The 13679-nt window shown below is 36.8% G+C and overlaps 1 protein-coding gene across 7 annotated transcripts in view; it reads right to left on the reverse strand.

Moving 5' to 3' along the window:
* Positions 1-13642, reverse strand: part of MAP4K4 (mitogen-activated protein kinase kinase kinase kinase 4) — a 149009-nt gene extending 135367 nt beyond the window's left edge. For 3 of the 7 annotated variants that reach the window (XM_088136608.1, XM_088136603.1, XM_088136601.1), the window contains exons 1-2: positions 13126-13641; positions 12539-12604 (exon numbers count right to left, since the gene is read on the reverse strand). In XM_088136608.1, the coding sequence (XP_087992734.1) occupies positions 12539-12604; positions 13126-13182 (123 nt within the window). In that variant the 5' untranslated portion in view covers positions 13183-13641. Of the gene's footprint in view, positions 1-12538; positions 12605-13125 lie in introns of all 7 variants that reach the window. The other 4 variants (XM_088136604.1, XM_088136605.1, XM_088136606.1 and 1 more) reach the window with 4 other exon arrangements.
* Between the last annotated feature and the right edge of the window lie 37 nt (positions 13643-13679).

The following is a 13679-nucleotide window of genomic DNA, read 5'->3' on the forward strand; positions in this document are numbered from 1 at the left end:
CCTGAAAGACTCCCATGACTAGCATTATAAAATTTCAAATTAAAAAAAAAATGAAAATATTTACACAAGATTCTTATACTCAAGCAGTAATATATAAAAATTAAAAGCAGGAAATATAAAAAATAAAAGCACCATTATACAGAATTAATTGTAAGAAATGGAATATTCCACTAGAAAATTAAGCAACTATCAGGCATTTCACGAATAGCAAAGTTGTCAACAGAAAGTATTATTGAGTTTGAGGATTGGATTGTGAGTTAGAGCCCAGATGGTTATTCTAATCGTAATTCAACTGGGTTTTTTTTTAATCTTGACTGTTAAATTTTATTTTCATTGTCGTTTGTTTTTTAACTGTGTCAGCTGCCCAGAGCCACCATGGGCAGCCGTATACACTGAATAAAAGGAATTTTATTTTTTTAATTACTTTTTATTGAAGAAGTTTTTTGCAAAGTAAAAACAATACAAATTTAAAGAAAAAAGAAAGAAAAGAAAAAGAAAAGTGATAAGTAAATAGAATAAATTAAAGAAGAGAAAGAAAAAAAGGAAAAGAAAGAAAAAAAAAGAAAAAGTATAAAGAAGTGCCATCCAATCTTCTTTAAAGCAGTTATAAATGAATTTATATTTTATTCTCTCTTTCTAAGGTTATATCATGGCTCCCTTCTTTCCATATTCTACCCTTTCTAATTACCAAGCCCATAAATCACAAGTTCATTTTTTTTCCATTTTCAGCAAAAAGTCCATAAAGGGTTTCCAGTCACTCACAAATGTAGTTATTGTCTTCTTCTAATCAAACAGAATAAAATAAATTTTTAAAAGTTCAGCAGGATTGAAAGATCTTAGTTAACTTCTTCCAGTTCTTATATATAACTGCCCAATTTTTCTCTGCAATATGTTGCTTCACTAGAAGAAACAGAGTGCCATGCCTGCCTTATGACATCCACAACCAAATGGATTTATGGATTTTGCAAGGACTGATTGAAGGACTCAAAAAATTCACAAATAAGTTGCAAATATCTCCCAAGTAACATAGGAAGCAATCTAACATTGGATTCAGAATTGGCAGAAGGTAGCTATGGTCCCATTACTAGATATTATAGTTAAATTGTAGGCAAGTTCTAACACTTCCAGAGAGCACCAGGGTTCTAGTTGTTTCTTAGGAGTTACAAGGTACAAATTACCACGTGCTGTTATTTTAAAAGCCTTTTACTAAATCTAGCAAAACGCTAAAGTTGTCCAACTCCTATATTTTACTTTTTAAGTAAAATATAGGAATTGACAAAGCTAATATCATTTTCAGCTTTACTTAATTACCCTTTACATCTATATATAAAAAGCCCACAATCAATTTATTTTCATTTCTTCTGAGAATGAGGATGATCTGTTTCATTAATGTTCTTTATTTCATGGTAGATAAATTACTCAAATTCCTTAACATCACTATTTTAGTGAACAATACCATACTATAACTTTAGAAGCCTTTTACATAACATTTATTTGGCCTGGCAGAACTGTCTTTCTCATGATAGTGATGTAAAAATGCCCTCGAGTCAAGCTTGTGGTGACTACAAAGTCACATCTATGTAGTTTTACGGGGAATATAGGGTCACTCCATATACCCTGCAGGCTTGGCTTACTTAAAATATATCTTCAGCCTTACTGGAGATTTTAGGGCTTCTTGTTCTGACATGCATAATTTAAAATGTCTTAGCCTTGTTTAAATTCCATGAACCACTTAAACAATGAAAGGTGTGCCCATGTAAACGTCTTTGGTTAAGGCAAAGTCCCCCCAAGTCAGGCTTGACATCAGATGATTTCATGGGCACATCCATGTAAGTATCTTGGCAACAACGTGAAAAAGAGTTTTCAGTGCTTTCTTCCCGAATGCTTGTTCGACTTCCCAGTCTAGCCTACAGCGGCGGGATTTTCTAGTGGTATCAGTCCAAGTTCTACTCAGGTTGATCTCTATTTAGCTTTTGAGAGATCAACCAAGGCTAGCTATACCTCAAGCTCCTTAAGGCATTGTAACACTGCATAAAGTTTTTGGCGTCGCTGCACCGTGTATTAATTGTAATAATATTTAATGGTAATACAGAGGCCCTTAAGATGCTTTTTTGTTGTTGTTCATAGAAGTGTATTTGCAAAATAAGCTGAATCCTAGCATAAGAAACCATTCATCTAGACATTCCCAGAATGAAGGCCAGACAACGTTTGAGAAACTAACATCATACTTAAAAAACAATTCTCGGCATAATATAATGATGGCTAATTTTTTCCAAGAGAAATTAACTCTATAAAACACCCCATTCTGCTAGGGAACTATAATAGGTAATTTTCTAGCATTCCTTGTCTACAAACATGGATGTGTGAACTGTGCAATTCTCCTTTATTCAGCGTATCACAGAGCACTAATCTCAAAGCAGAATTCCTAATTTGGTATTGTATATTATAATAACATCTGTGGAATGGTCACCTATACCAGAGATCTCCACATACCGTTCTTAACACATGATCAAACAGTGATGAACAACACTTTACAACATTTCCAAGCGCAGCTGACACTGACTGCTTAATTGCCCATACTGTTTGAAAGCCAAAGCACTTCAGCAGAGAGAATATACCAGATCAAGTTTTTTTTTCTGAGTTAGTTGTAGAGTTGGATCAATTCTTGAATCTGGAGTCTCTAAACTGAAAAGACTTATTTTAAAAAATTGTACTTTTGTTCCATTAATGACGGATGCACAGTTGTTTTACTAAAAACAAAAACAAAAAAACCAGAAACAGTCACACTGGGGGGAAAAAACTGCAAAATAATATAATATTGGTAGTGTTCTTTGGATAACAGCTATTTATCCAAATGGCAGGACAGTCTTTGGGTTTTTGTTGTTGCTGTTTTTACTAAGAGACAATTGATACAAGATATACGACAAAGAAAAAAAAGCAAAAAAAAATTAGGCTGGATTCAAGCATCAAACTAAAGAATATAGTTGGGTTTAATGTGTTTGAATTCAGGCACTGTGATTTGTAAACGTGGTTTAATAGTTTACAAATGATTTAATGGTTAACGTTTAATGTGTGAGCCCACTTAATGACTGTTTATTCATAAATGAAGCTTTACGCAAGGTGTGAACTTAGTCTTATATCACTATAGAACACTATTAAGTGTTCTAAATATTTTTCCTACTTAAAATTATGTGTTTTACATCTCTTCCATAGATGTACTGGATTCTTTACTGGCTTCCTCTGAAATGTTACAACACATGGGTCTATAACTATTTTTAAAGCAAAAGCAATCACTAACGTTTCTTTGTTCTAAGACAAACACCAAGTATACTTTCCACAATATAGTTTCCTCTAAGACAACAGCAGATTTTCAATACTATAAGTGGATTTGTATGACCTCGTTTGGATATACAGTTGATTCTCATTATTTGCAGATTCCAAATTTGCAAATTTACTTGCTAAAATGTATTTGTAACCACAAAATCAATCATTGCAGAGCTTTCACAGTCATTCATGGACAGTCAGAGCAGCGAAAAATTTGAGTCACCCAGTGTGCACATTCCCAGCTGAGGTTTCGGTATTCACTAACTCAGTGTTCACAACCTTATAGAATGTTAACTACCATGAATAACAAGAATCCTCTGTACATCAACTTTAGACACATTTGCTAACAACCATTCTCTGTCACTATTCCATAATGACCCTACTCTCCAATGAACATCTATCTGATCTCATGTGCACACTCCAGGAAGAGACAGAGCTCCTTCAAGGAACTGCCCACAGGTACAGAAAGAATACCCACACTTATGAAGCCCTTTTGCCCATCTCCATTGCCCTTTGTTCTTTAAACTTTTCATTTTTCTCTTTTTCAGATTCTCCCTAACTCCAACCAACCCTAACATTTTCTCTCCTTCCCTTCTTTTCAACCCCTTTGTTCTTTCTTCAAATAGCTATTGCTTTTCATTCATTCATTCACTCTGTATAACCCAACCACCTCAATGCATTGGTCGCTCATTTTTGTATTTAATTCATTTAGCACCCATATCTCTTTGACCCTATCTCTTATTTTAGCACACACATTTCTTAAGTATTCCATTCTAAACTGCATTGAACTTATTTTTATGTTTCTCCTGACATGTAATAAAGTAACCACATACCCATTTGGGCTTCTTTCAATAAACATTCATTCTTCTTAACTGACCACATACTAGCCACTATCTTTGTAACAGCGTGTTTTAAAATTTCTCCATCCATTTTTCTGTATACCAAGATACAGAAAGTCATCTATGGGTTCTTGATTTATTTCTGGTCTTCGACCAGAAATTCTTTACACCCTACATACAGTATTAAATACAGTATTAAAGCAGTATTCTTGTGCTATATCACTGTCATATGGAGAAGCACAAAAGTATAAAACACCCTAAGAGGCATACTGCATTAAGTGATACACTTTCATACAGCACACAATACTTAGGTATATAAAATGTATGTGCTTTTGCTGAAGGCCATTACTTTTGTTTTGGTGTAACTGTGGTCCAGTTTTTCTCTTAACTATGTAAGACAAGGGTTTGAAAGAAATTCTTTAAGAAAAAATAAACTGGAATTCCTTAATACTGTGGAAAGGATAGACCTGTTGATGCTATAGTTATTTACCAACTGTGGGTGACAAAGCTCATGCACTTGCTCTAGTTTCTCACTATTTATGTATAACTTGTAGGCATTCAATTTTCCTTGTCAATTGCAACTAGCTTAGACTTTGATACATTAATTTTAGGTCCATACTAGTGACTGCATTAGGAAATCTAAGATTTCAAATAATTAGGGTTTCCATGTAAAAATACACAAATATTCACATCCCCAACAACTCCCCACCTCTAATATCACCACAAATCCACAAATATTTTAAACAACTAGGGCAGTATTTCTCAATTGTGGCAACCTTAAGATGTGTGGACTTCAACTCCCAGAATTCCCCAGCCAGTCTGCTGGCTAGGAAATCTGGGACTTGAAGTCTACACATCTTAAAATTGCCACAATTGAGAAATACTGGATTAGAGGCTGAACACGGAATTCTGGGAGTTGAAGTCCACACAACTTAAAGTTGCCAATTTTGAAAAACACTGAGCTAGGGGAACATCATCCATCCTTGTCTTAATCCTACTGAATGCCAAACTATTGTTTATTCTCATGTATGCCTTATCTCCATCATATGCCATTCTTATCTCATGTAGCCACCAAACTTCATCTCCTAATTCATGCAATAATTCAAGGCTGTTCATTTTAACATACACTTTCTCTAAATCAAGCTAAATTCAATAAACTTTCTCACACTCACGTGTTTCTTAATTACAGGCTAAAGAGCAAAAATCAGGCCTACACGTTCTTTGCCTTGCATAAAGCAGCAGTGCACTTACTAAATGTTCTTCATTGTCACCTTTCATAGCCTTTCAGTCAAAATTCTGCTAAACATCCTTCCAGACACACTTAACAAGCTACACCTCCTGTACTTTTGGCATTCATTATTGGGGGACATTAATGGTATTCTTCCAATCACTGGGGAAAATGCAGTCTTCACTCATACATTAAACAAGTCACACAGACATTCCATAAGCAAAGTACATTCAAATTTTAACATTTCTCCACCATTGCCATCTATACTTGCTGCCTTATTACTTTTCAATATTATCATTGCATTTAGTGTTTCCTGTACTTCTATTTTTTTCTTATAAACATTTATACCCCTTATTTCAATGCCACTTTTCACCATATCACTATCATTTTCATAGAAATCTCTAAAATACTTCTTCCAACACTCCCTCATTTTACTTTCAACCTAATTCATTTCATCACTTTTATTTTTAATTACATTCAATCTACTGAAGGTTCCTTGTTTAGCCCTTTTGACTAGGTTTCAAAACAAATTTTCATTTCCATCAAAACTGTTCTGCATTGTTTTTGTTTCTTTTAATTCTTTTCATTGGTTCCAAATAATTTCCATATCATCTTTCTTAATATTTACTTTTTAAATTCTGTTTGGACCTTAATCTACCTTCTTTTTAACATAGGACTTGTACTTTTTCTTCCTGCAACTCCTCTTTTACTTCATTATATTCAGTTCTTTCCTTTTCCACCATTTCCATTTGTCCCCAAGACCCACTCGACAACACCAAATAATGGTTTCTCCATGTTCAAAACCTTTCATCATCATTCTATCCTTCACCAATTTTCTCATTCATTTTAGACAGTCATATCAATCATGCTTTTTGATTAATTTTTTTCAAATAATAAATAAATGGTATTCAGGCTTAATATATGTATTTGAAACAAACATTTTTCTATCAGACCTTTCTCTGTCACCGTATTAATTCATATTGGATCTCTAAAAGCCTTGTTCATTTTTTCTGTACTCACTCATCCCATTCTGTCACCAAACATTTTCCCTAGGTCATATTAATTCAGAATGTTGCACAAATTTTCTCTAAAACTCATCTTTGAATTCCTAATTTCATAGGCACCCTAGATCTTACCAATAATTTAAATAATACCAATTGATATATTCTGATATACAGTTTAGCAGTTAATCATAACCATTGGTCGCTAACAGTAAGGGCAATACTATGGGGCAGAATGCCAGAAACAGAACCAAATACCAGTTTTATCCTTAGTATGATCATGCAATTCTACCAGGCTAGGTCCATAGAAAACTGCCTGCATCTCATCAACTAGGAGATACATGCATTTTACTTACACATATTTAAGATACAAGCTAGAAACACTAGCTTAAAGCGTCTAAGCCACTCTATTCATCTGATGAAGTGAACAGCATCTCACAAAAGCATATCCCTTTTAATAAAATTTGTTAGTTGGAAAGGATGCTACCAGATTTCTGATTTTTTCCCCATAATAGACTAACATAGCTTTCCTACTACAAGGCTAGGAGTACAGCACTCATTTATGCAACATCTAACCTATGTTCCCTGATGTTCTAAGTGCTGAAGAACATAGAAAGTGGGTAGGAAATACTCCAATTGAAGCTTTTGCTTACAATCCTCTGAAAAATTCACATAAGTTGGACAACTACCCAACCATGCCACAGGTATTTTCAATTCTACCATATGCTTTTAGTACCATTTTTGGTGGCAAATACTAGGAACTACAGTGCCAATACATCAAAATGGTACCAGATTGGGGAAAGCTTCTTAAAGGGGAAAAATATTTGCTAGCCTGCAATGTTCTTTCCTGTTACCTACACTAAACTATTTACTCCAAAAGAAATATGTTTCTCTATTATTATGTCGAGGGTGAATATATCTACTAGCCAGCTCTATTTTTTAAAAAAATCAATAATCTAATACCTTTTGGGAACAGAAGAATCAATATTCAACACAGACATTGTAACTTCAGAATCATGTACATGCAAGTGATGAAGAAATAATTCCTAATAATTTCAAGTGTGGCTAGCCACGTTAGTATGCTGTAACAAAAAACAAGGAGTTCTGTGGTGTCTTTAAGATTAACCATTTTATTAGAGAAGAAGCTTTTGTGGACTAGTCACTTCATCACATGCATGAAATATTATTTAGAAAGGAGAGCATTTGCATACCATAGTTGGGGAAAAGAGGAACAGAGGAGAGCTGTAGACAGAATTCTTATCCTAGAGCAGCAGAGGAATACAGGTAGCCCCCAGCTTAAGAAAGAGCTCCGTTCCAAGGTCTGTCCTTAAGTCGAACTTGTACGTAAGCCAGAATAGTATTGTATAATACTGTATAAGTAGTATTGTGTAACGAACTCGAACCATTGTGTATTTGACTCAAATCGTTGTGTATTTAACTCAAATTTTGCTATAATAGGCTCTTAACTATGGGTCATCCTTAAACTGGGCATTCTTAACCAGGGGACTACCTGTATAGGAGCAACTGCCTAATGATAAAGACTTTACTGAAGTAAAAAGTAAAAGTAAAAAGTATAATATCTCAAGTTGTTCAAAGTATTTTCACATACAACTGATTCCCCCATGAGATCCTTTTCCAGAAGTGCAGGGCAACATGCATAATTTATATGTGCCCTTGGAATGCTGAAATATGAATAAAAGAAGCCTGCACTGCAGATTGTCTCACAAGGGTTCTAGAGAGCAGCAGCATGAGTCCACTCCCAATTATAAAGGCACATTTCCTGTGGTATTCAAGCCTAATATTGCCTGTTATTTCCTAATCATTAGCTTGTGCTGGGGTCTTTGAACAGACATGTGAAATATTTACAGCAGCTGTTGGGGAAGGACTCTTGTTTTTCCAGTGCCTCACTTTTATTTCGGTGCTTTAAAGGAGGAAAGTCATCAGTTATAGCCTTTCTTCAGTTGTCTTTTACAGACCATCATTGGCAAACTAGTTCCTCCAAACAACACTCACTTAAAAACCCAATTCCACAGGATACAAGGCTAATAAACCAAAATAAAGATTTCCAACCATAGTAATATATATACTATACATATTCTCTATGAAAAATATAATTTGCTACATATCTGTAGCAAAGCAAACAGCAAGTTGAATGTCACTGCTATTTTTGCAAAATATCCTTGTAAAATATCACCAGCCCCAACTCTCTGGTTCAATACACACATGCAGCTACCATGGATAAAATCCTATCTCTCAGATTAGCAACCAGAAGTAAAACTAACGAAGTTCACCACTTCAGAGATATCGATACTATTTATTAATCGATCTTAGGTAAAGGTTTAAATAAACCACAAGAATGATAAAGCAATAAACTTTAACACCATCAATAATCTACGCCTTTTAAAAGTACAGGATTTTGCTTAAGATGTATGATAAAGAATTGCTGAATTGGCACTCATTTTTCACAAGCTTTTTCTCCAAGTTGGTGATCCAGTTTCTATTTAATTTTATTGCAACACATAATAGAAGCAGCTAAAAAAAAACCCTGCAGACAATCTTTCTGCTAAATCCAAATCATCCACCTTAATTCAGACGCTTAAGCATGCCCTGAGCATAATTAATTTATTTTGAGGCTTCACATTTATTTTGTTCTGTTGCCTCTCAAAGAACAGCCAAGACACACAATTCATTGGAAAATGCATACATAATGTTGCTGCTCCTTATTCTGCAATAAGAAAACGAACACTGGTGAGCAAGTCTGTACATGCCATTTAGCTGAAAATCAGTTGACCTCAGCTCAGTGAGAGGGCTACTCTTTCCCTATTCTAATACTACCCTGCTTTTCAGAAAACATGTTTTATCTTATACACATAGCAGCTAACTTCTTACCATTTACATCACTTAAACCTCAAAACAAAACCTCCACAAAGGGCTCAAAACTATGATTTTTACCTAAACTCAAGACACGCAAACTCAACTTAGTGGAAAAAAATTAGCTTTAAAAGTAAAAAAACTACGAGACTCTTTGTTCTTTCTACTTAGCCCAAGCACTCTTGGAACAACAACAAGCCAATCTATTATTTACACTTCAGAGTAGCCATCCTTCTTCATTTTGTTAAACACTACAGGCTACATTCAGTATTATGTGAATGGACTTCTAATAGCACAACTGGAATTCTTGCAACTACCAAATCTGTTTTGGAGAGTTACCCCATCACTTCATAGCAGATCTAGCAAATGTTATATAAATTTCTCTCCTTGCCCTCAGCAGCCTTCACTATTAGCCTTGGTAGCTGGGGAAGCCTGGAGTTGAAGTTCAACCTTTGGAAGAACATAGGATTCTCGTCCTTGTACCCAAGGACAAGAGGGAATGTATGCATTAAATAAGTGGCTCCCAACCATGGCAACTTTGAGGTGTGTGGACCTCAACTGCTGGAATTATTAGTAATGGCCATGCTGGCTGGGGAATTCTGGGAACTGAGGTCCATACATCTAAATTGCCCAGCCTGGTAAACACATTTTCCCCCTAAAATTTGTAAACAGTCACACTAACACACTGCATTAAGCTATAAAGTGACTTGGTTGTCTTCGACCAATATACTATGTGAAGCAAACACTATGGTTTAAAAACCATGGTTTATACTGCATAAGCTCAGCCACCTATGGGGTCACAAAGCATGTCAAGCCAAAGCCAAATAATAAATCATGATTTAACAAACCAGAGTTTAGCACAATGTATCAACTTAATTTCTGCTTGGTTTGAACATTTCATACAGCCTGGATTAATAACATTTACTGCTAAGGTTTATTATATAGCTTTGTTGCCAATCTTTTTAGAAAAATACCCATGAAAGAGAAAGAAAATTAAATCTTAACTATACCCACATAGTATGATTTACCCTACTTGTTCCGTATCTTAGACTAGAGCAATTTGCAAGGAAGAAATTAAGACTAAAAGCTTAATCAAGCAACTGTTCCGCTATGCCCCATTTTCAGAGCAAGTGACATTTTTATGCTAAAACAAATATGTCATAATTGAGATTATCAGCAGCATAAGAACTATGATGTGGTTTAAAGCCAGGTACACACTGAAAACAGCACTACCTGGCCAATGCCAAACTGAATTAATCCATTTAATCCGCTGGTCTAATTTGATTACTTTAAAATAAATTATCAAGGGATACTTCTGACCCAGGTTGTTTATAAAGGAGAAAACATACACAATCTCATATTGAAGTAGTTTTACTGCTACTTAGCTGCGAGTCTGCTCTCAAATCTGAATACCCCCTGCCTGGGTATTCCATACATTACACTAAGCTATACAATGGTTTGACTGTTTTCAACTTAACATAATGTGTGAATAAAGCCACTGACATTTGTAAACCATAGTTTATGGCTCAAAACTGAAGCCTACTCACCATGGGTAAATATACCATGGCTAACACAAGGCACACAATTTTGGATCCAGGTGCAAACCATGGATATATAAGAAAAATCCCAATCAATCAATCAATCAATCAATCAATCAATCGCTGCTTCTTCAAAAAAGCATAGCCTTAATATTTTCATTGCAAAAAATGGTGCATGTAATAAGAGAGGATCAAATCATTCTGATCCCACGTGTATATATTACCCAAACAGAATTGCCTATCAGAGGAATTATGCTACACTACGTAACTGTCCTTTCTCAAGGTAGACAGACATTTATGCAGGTGGTTCATATTGGGTCTAGCAATGCTTGGGTACTACTTCCATTCCCTAGAAAACTTTGTGACTCAAATCAAAGTATTTCAATAAATCTTCAATCCACCCAGGAAGTGCACTAATTAGCTTACAGTATTATACGATTAAATGATGTCTATGGCATGGATTTGAATTAATTGACAGCGAAGTATACATTCTCACAACTGAACTCCATTCTGGGGGAGGGGAGGCAAAAGAGGACACACCCAAGATGATGTAACCTTCACAAGCAATAACAATGCAGAAAAATAATTATGAAATGGGTATCAGAAACAGGTCTCAAAAGGTCACCTGTAAATCAACTCAGACTTACATTGATTCATTCGACTACTGCATAGGCCTAGCTCCTTTTATCTAAAGCAAGGCCAAAACAATTCATGTCATGGCAATATTTTTACAACTGCAAATAGTATATCAATGCACACAACAATAACAAATAATAATCAGACATGAAGATGGTCTACAAGGCTATTTCTATGTCAGACACTACATGTACACAGTCATGCATCTATTCTGCTGTATACACAGAGGATGGAAATTGATGACTGATGAACCATCAGATTTGCAACACAGCACAAGAAATACATTTTGTTACTTCCTCAAATTCATGTTAGCCTCTTATATAAACAAACCCTGGCTGATATTTCACTCCCATACCAATGTACGTTGGAAAACTTAGTCACATAGGTGACTAAACATTACACAGCCCATGATATTGCAGTATTTGTTTCCTTTACCTACTCTAAAGGGGGTACCTCTTGAAAAGAATTTCACAGCAACTTATCTTACCCATTTCCATGTATATATGTGTATGTGTCTTATTCCCCCCCCCCTCCATTTCATCTAGTTGTCAAACAGGTTGTTCCAGGAATTTTGATTTTCTGCTTTCCAGGCAGAGAATAACCTTTCCTACTCTTTTTGCCCACTTTCACCCCACCCTTTTCATCCACACCCTCCTACAGAGATAACACTGAAGACAATACCATGCCCGTTTCCACACACCTTGACAAATTCATAACAAAGAAAGCCAATAGTTCTTTTTCAAAAGCAAAGCTATTTGATCATTTTTGATAATGACAGGAACATCCCCAATGTCTTTACCCCACTATCAGCCCAGTGCACAGACAGTGATATACTAAATGAGAAAATAAAAGATAAAAAGAGTTTTGGTTTGTAGCATAGGGCCAGCAAGAGTAGGTGTCTTATGAACTTATGAACTCAATGGGTCCCTTGAAAAAAGGACAGGTCAGTGTGCTGATAGCCCCTGTCACAAAGCCACAGGAAATTTATTTCCATTAACTTTTGTTCACAAAGGGACGGCCCAACATTATGGCTAGTGTGGAGGGGGAAAATGTGCATAAAATGTTAGTTTTTTAAAGAGAAAAAAAAATCTGAACACAAACCTTATAAACTTGCCCATATGTGCCATTTCCAACCACTTCCACCAGCTCAAAAATCCCAGCAGGATCCTATACAATAAAGGTGAGGAAAATGAAAGGATGGTTGGGAGAAAGACAGAGAGAGGGAGGAAAAAGAAGACATGGATGTTAGGTTTAGGCAATTACTACTGGATCCCCAAAACGCACTCTCTGGAGTGGATCGTTTAGCAGCGCAGCTGTTTCACCCTGTTTTTCTAAGCACATGCCAATGCATGCAAACAAAGGAAAGGAACCCAAGACTCAACTCATCTTCCCCTCGCTTCTGCCAGGGCACAAAATGGGAAGCCAACGAGCCAACCAGCAAAGGGCCTCTTTTGGGGTGTAGCAACCGCCCTCTATTATAGAGGGCTCTTCTCCCACCCCCCGCAACCTACAACCCCAAGTCTTCCTCTCGCCCTCCCTTTCCTCCCCCCTCCGCCCCAACCCAGCTCCGAACAACAAAAGCCACGCCAGGGAAGACGTCGCCCGCTTTGTGTGGATAGCGGGAGGGAGACAAGACGGCGAAGGGTCGTCTGCGAGCAGCCCCCCCCCCCGCCCCAAGTCACACTCACCCGCAAAGAGGAAAGGTCTATATCTCCCAGACTTTTTGCAGGAGAGTCATTCGCCATTTTTCCTTTTTGTTATTTTTTCTTAACTATATAAATAAAGAGCCAGGCACTCAGCACGCCACGGTGAGAATGCAAAGCGCCACCCTCTTAATCTCCCTCTCTCTCTCCCTCTGCCTCTCCGAAACCTCTCTTTCCTCTCTCCGCCCTTCCGTTCCTTGCTTTCTTCAGTCCGGGGTAAAACTCTTCTTCAATGGAGAGATGGAGGAGATGAAGGAGGGCGGTGGAGGGCTCTGCGCTGCTTAGCGTTTCGGTGGAAGAAGAGATTGGGCGACGTACGGCTACCGCGATTTCTTTATCGCTTTAAAAATAGTTCCTTTTCAATCTCAGTTCGCGCGAAGGTCGCTCTGAAGCGGATTCACACCATCGGGAAGAAAGAGCGGGCGCTCCCAAGAGGCGTCTCTTCCCCGGCAGCTACATCCAACCTAAGAGCCCAGAGCCGGCGGTGGGAGAAGGGCAGGCGGCGGCGGCGGCGGCGGCGGCTTCGTCGCGCGCGCGCG

Source organism: Python bivittatus, unplaced genomic scaffold (assembly GCF_059951505.1).
Source record: "Python bivittatus isolate LINGU-HERP-01145 unplaced genomic scaffold, Pbiv_v1 ctg000060_np1212, whole genome shotgun sequence".
NCBI lineage: Eukaryota > Metazoa > Chordata > Lepidosauria > Squamata > Pythonidae > Python > Python bivittatus.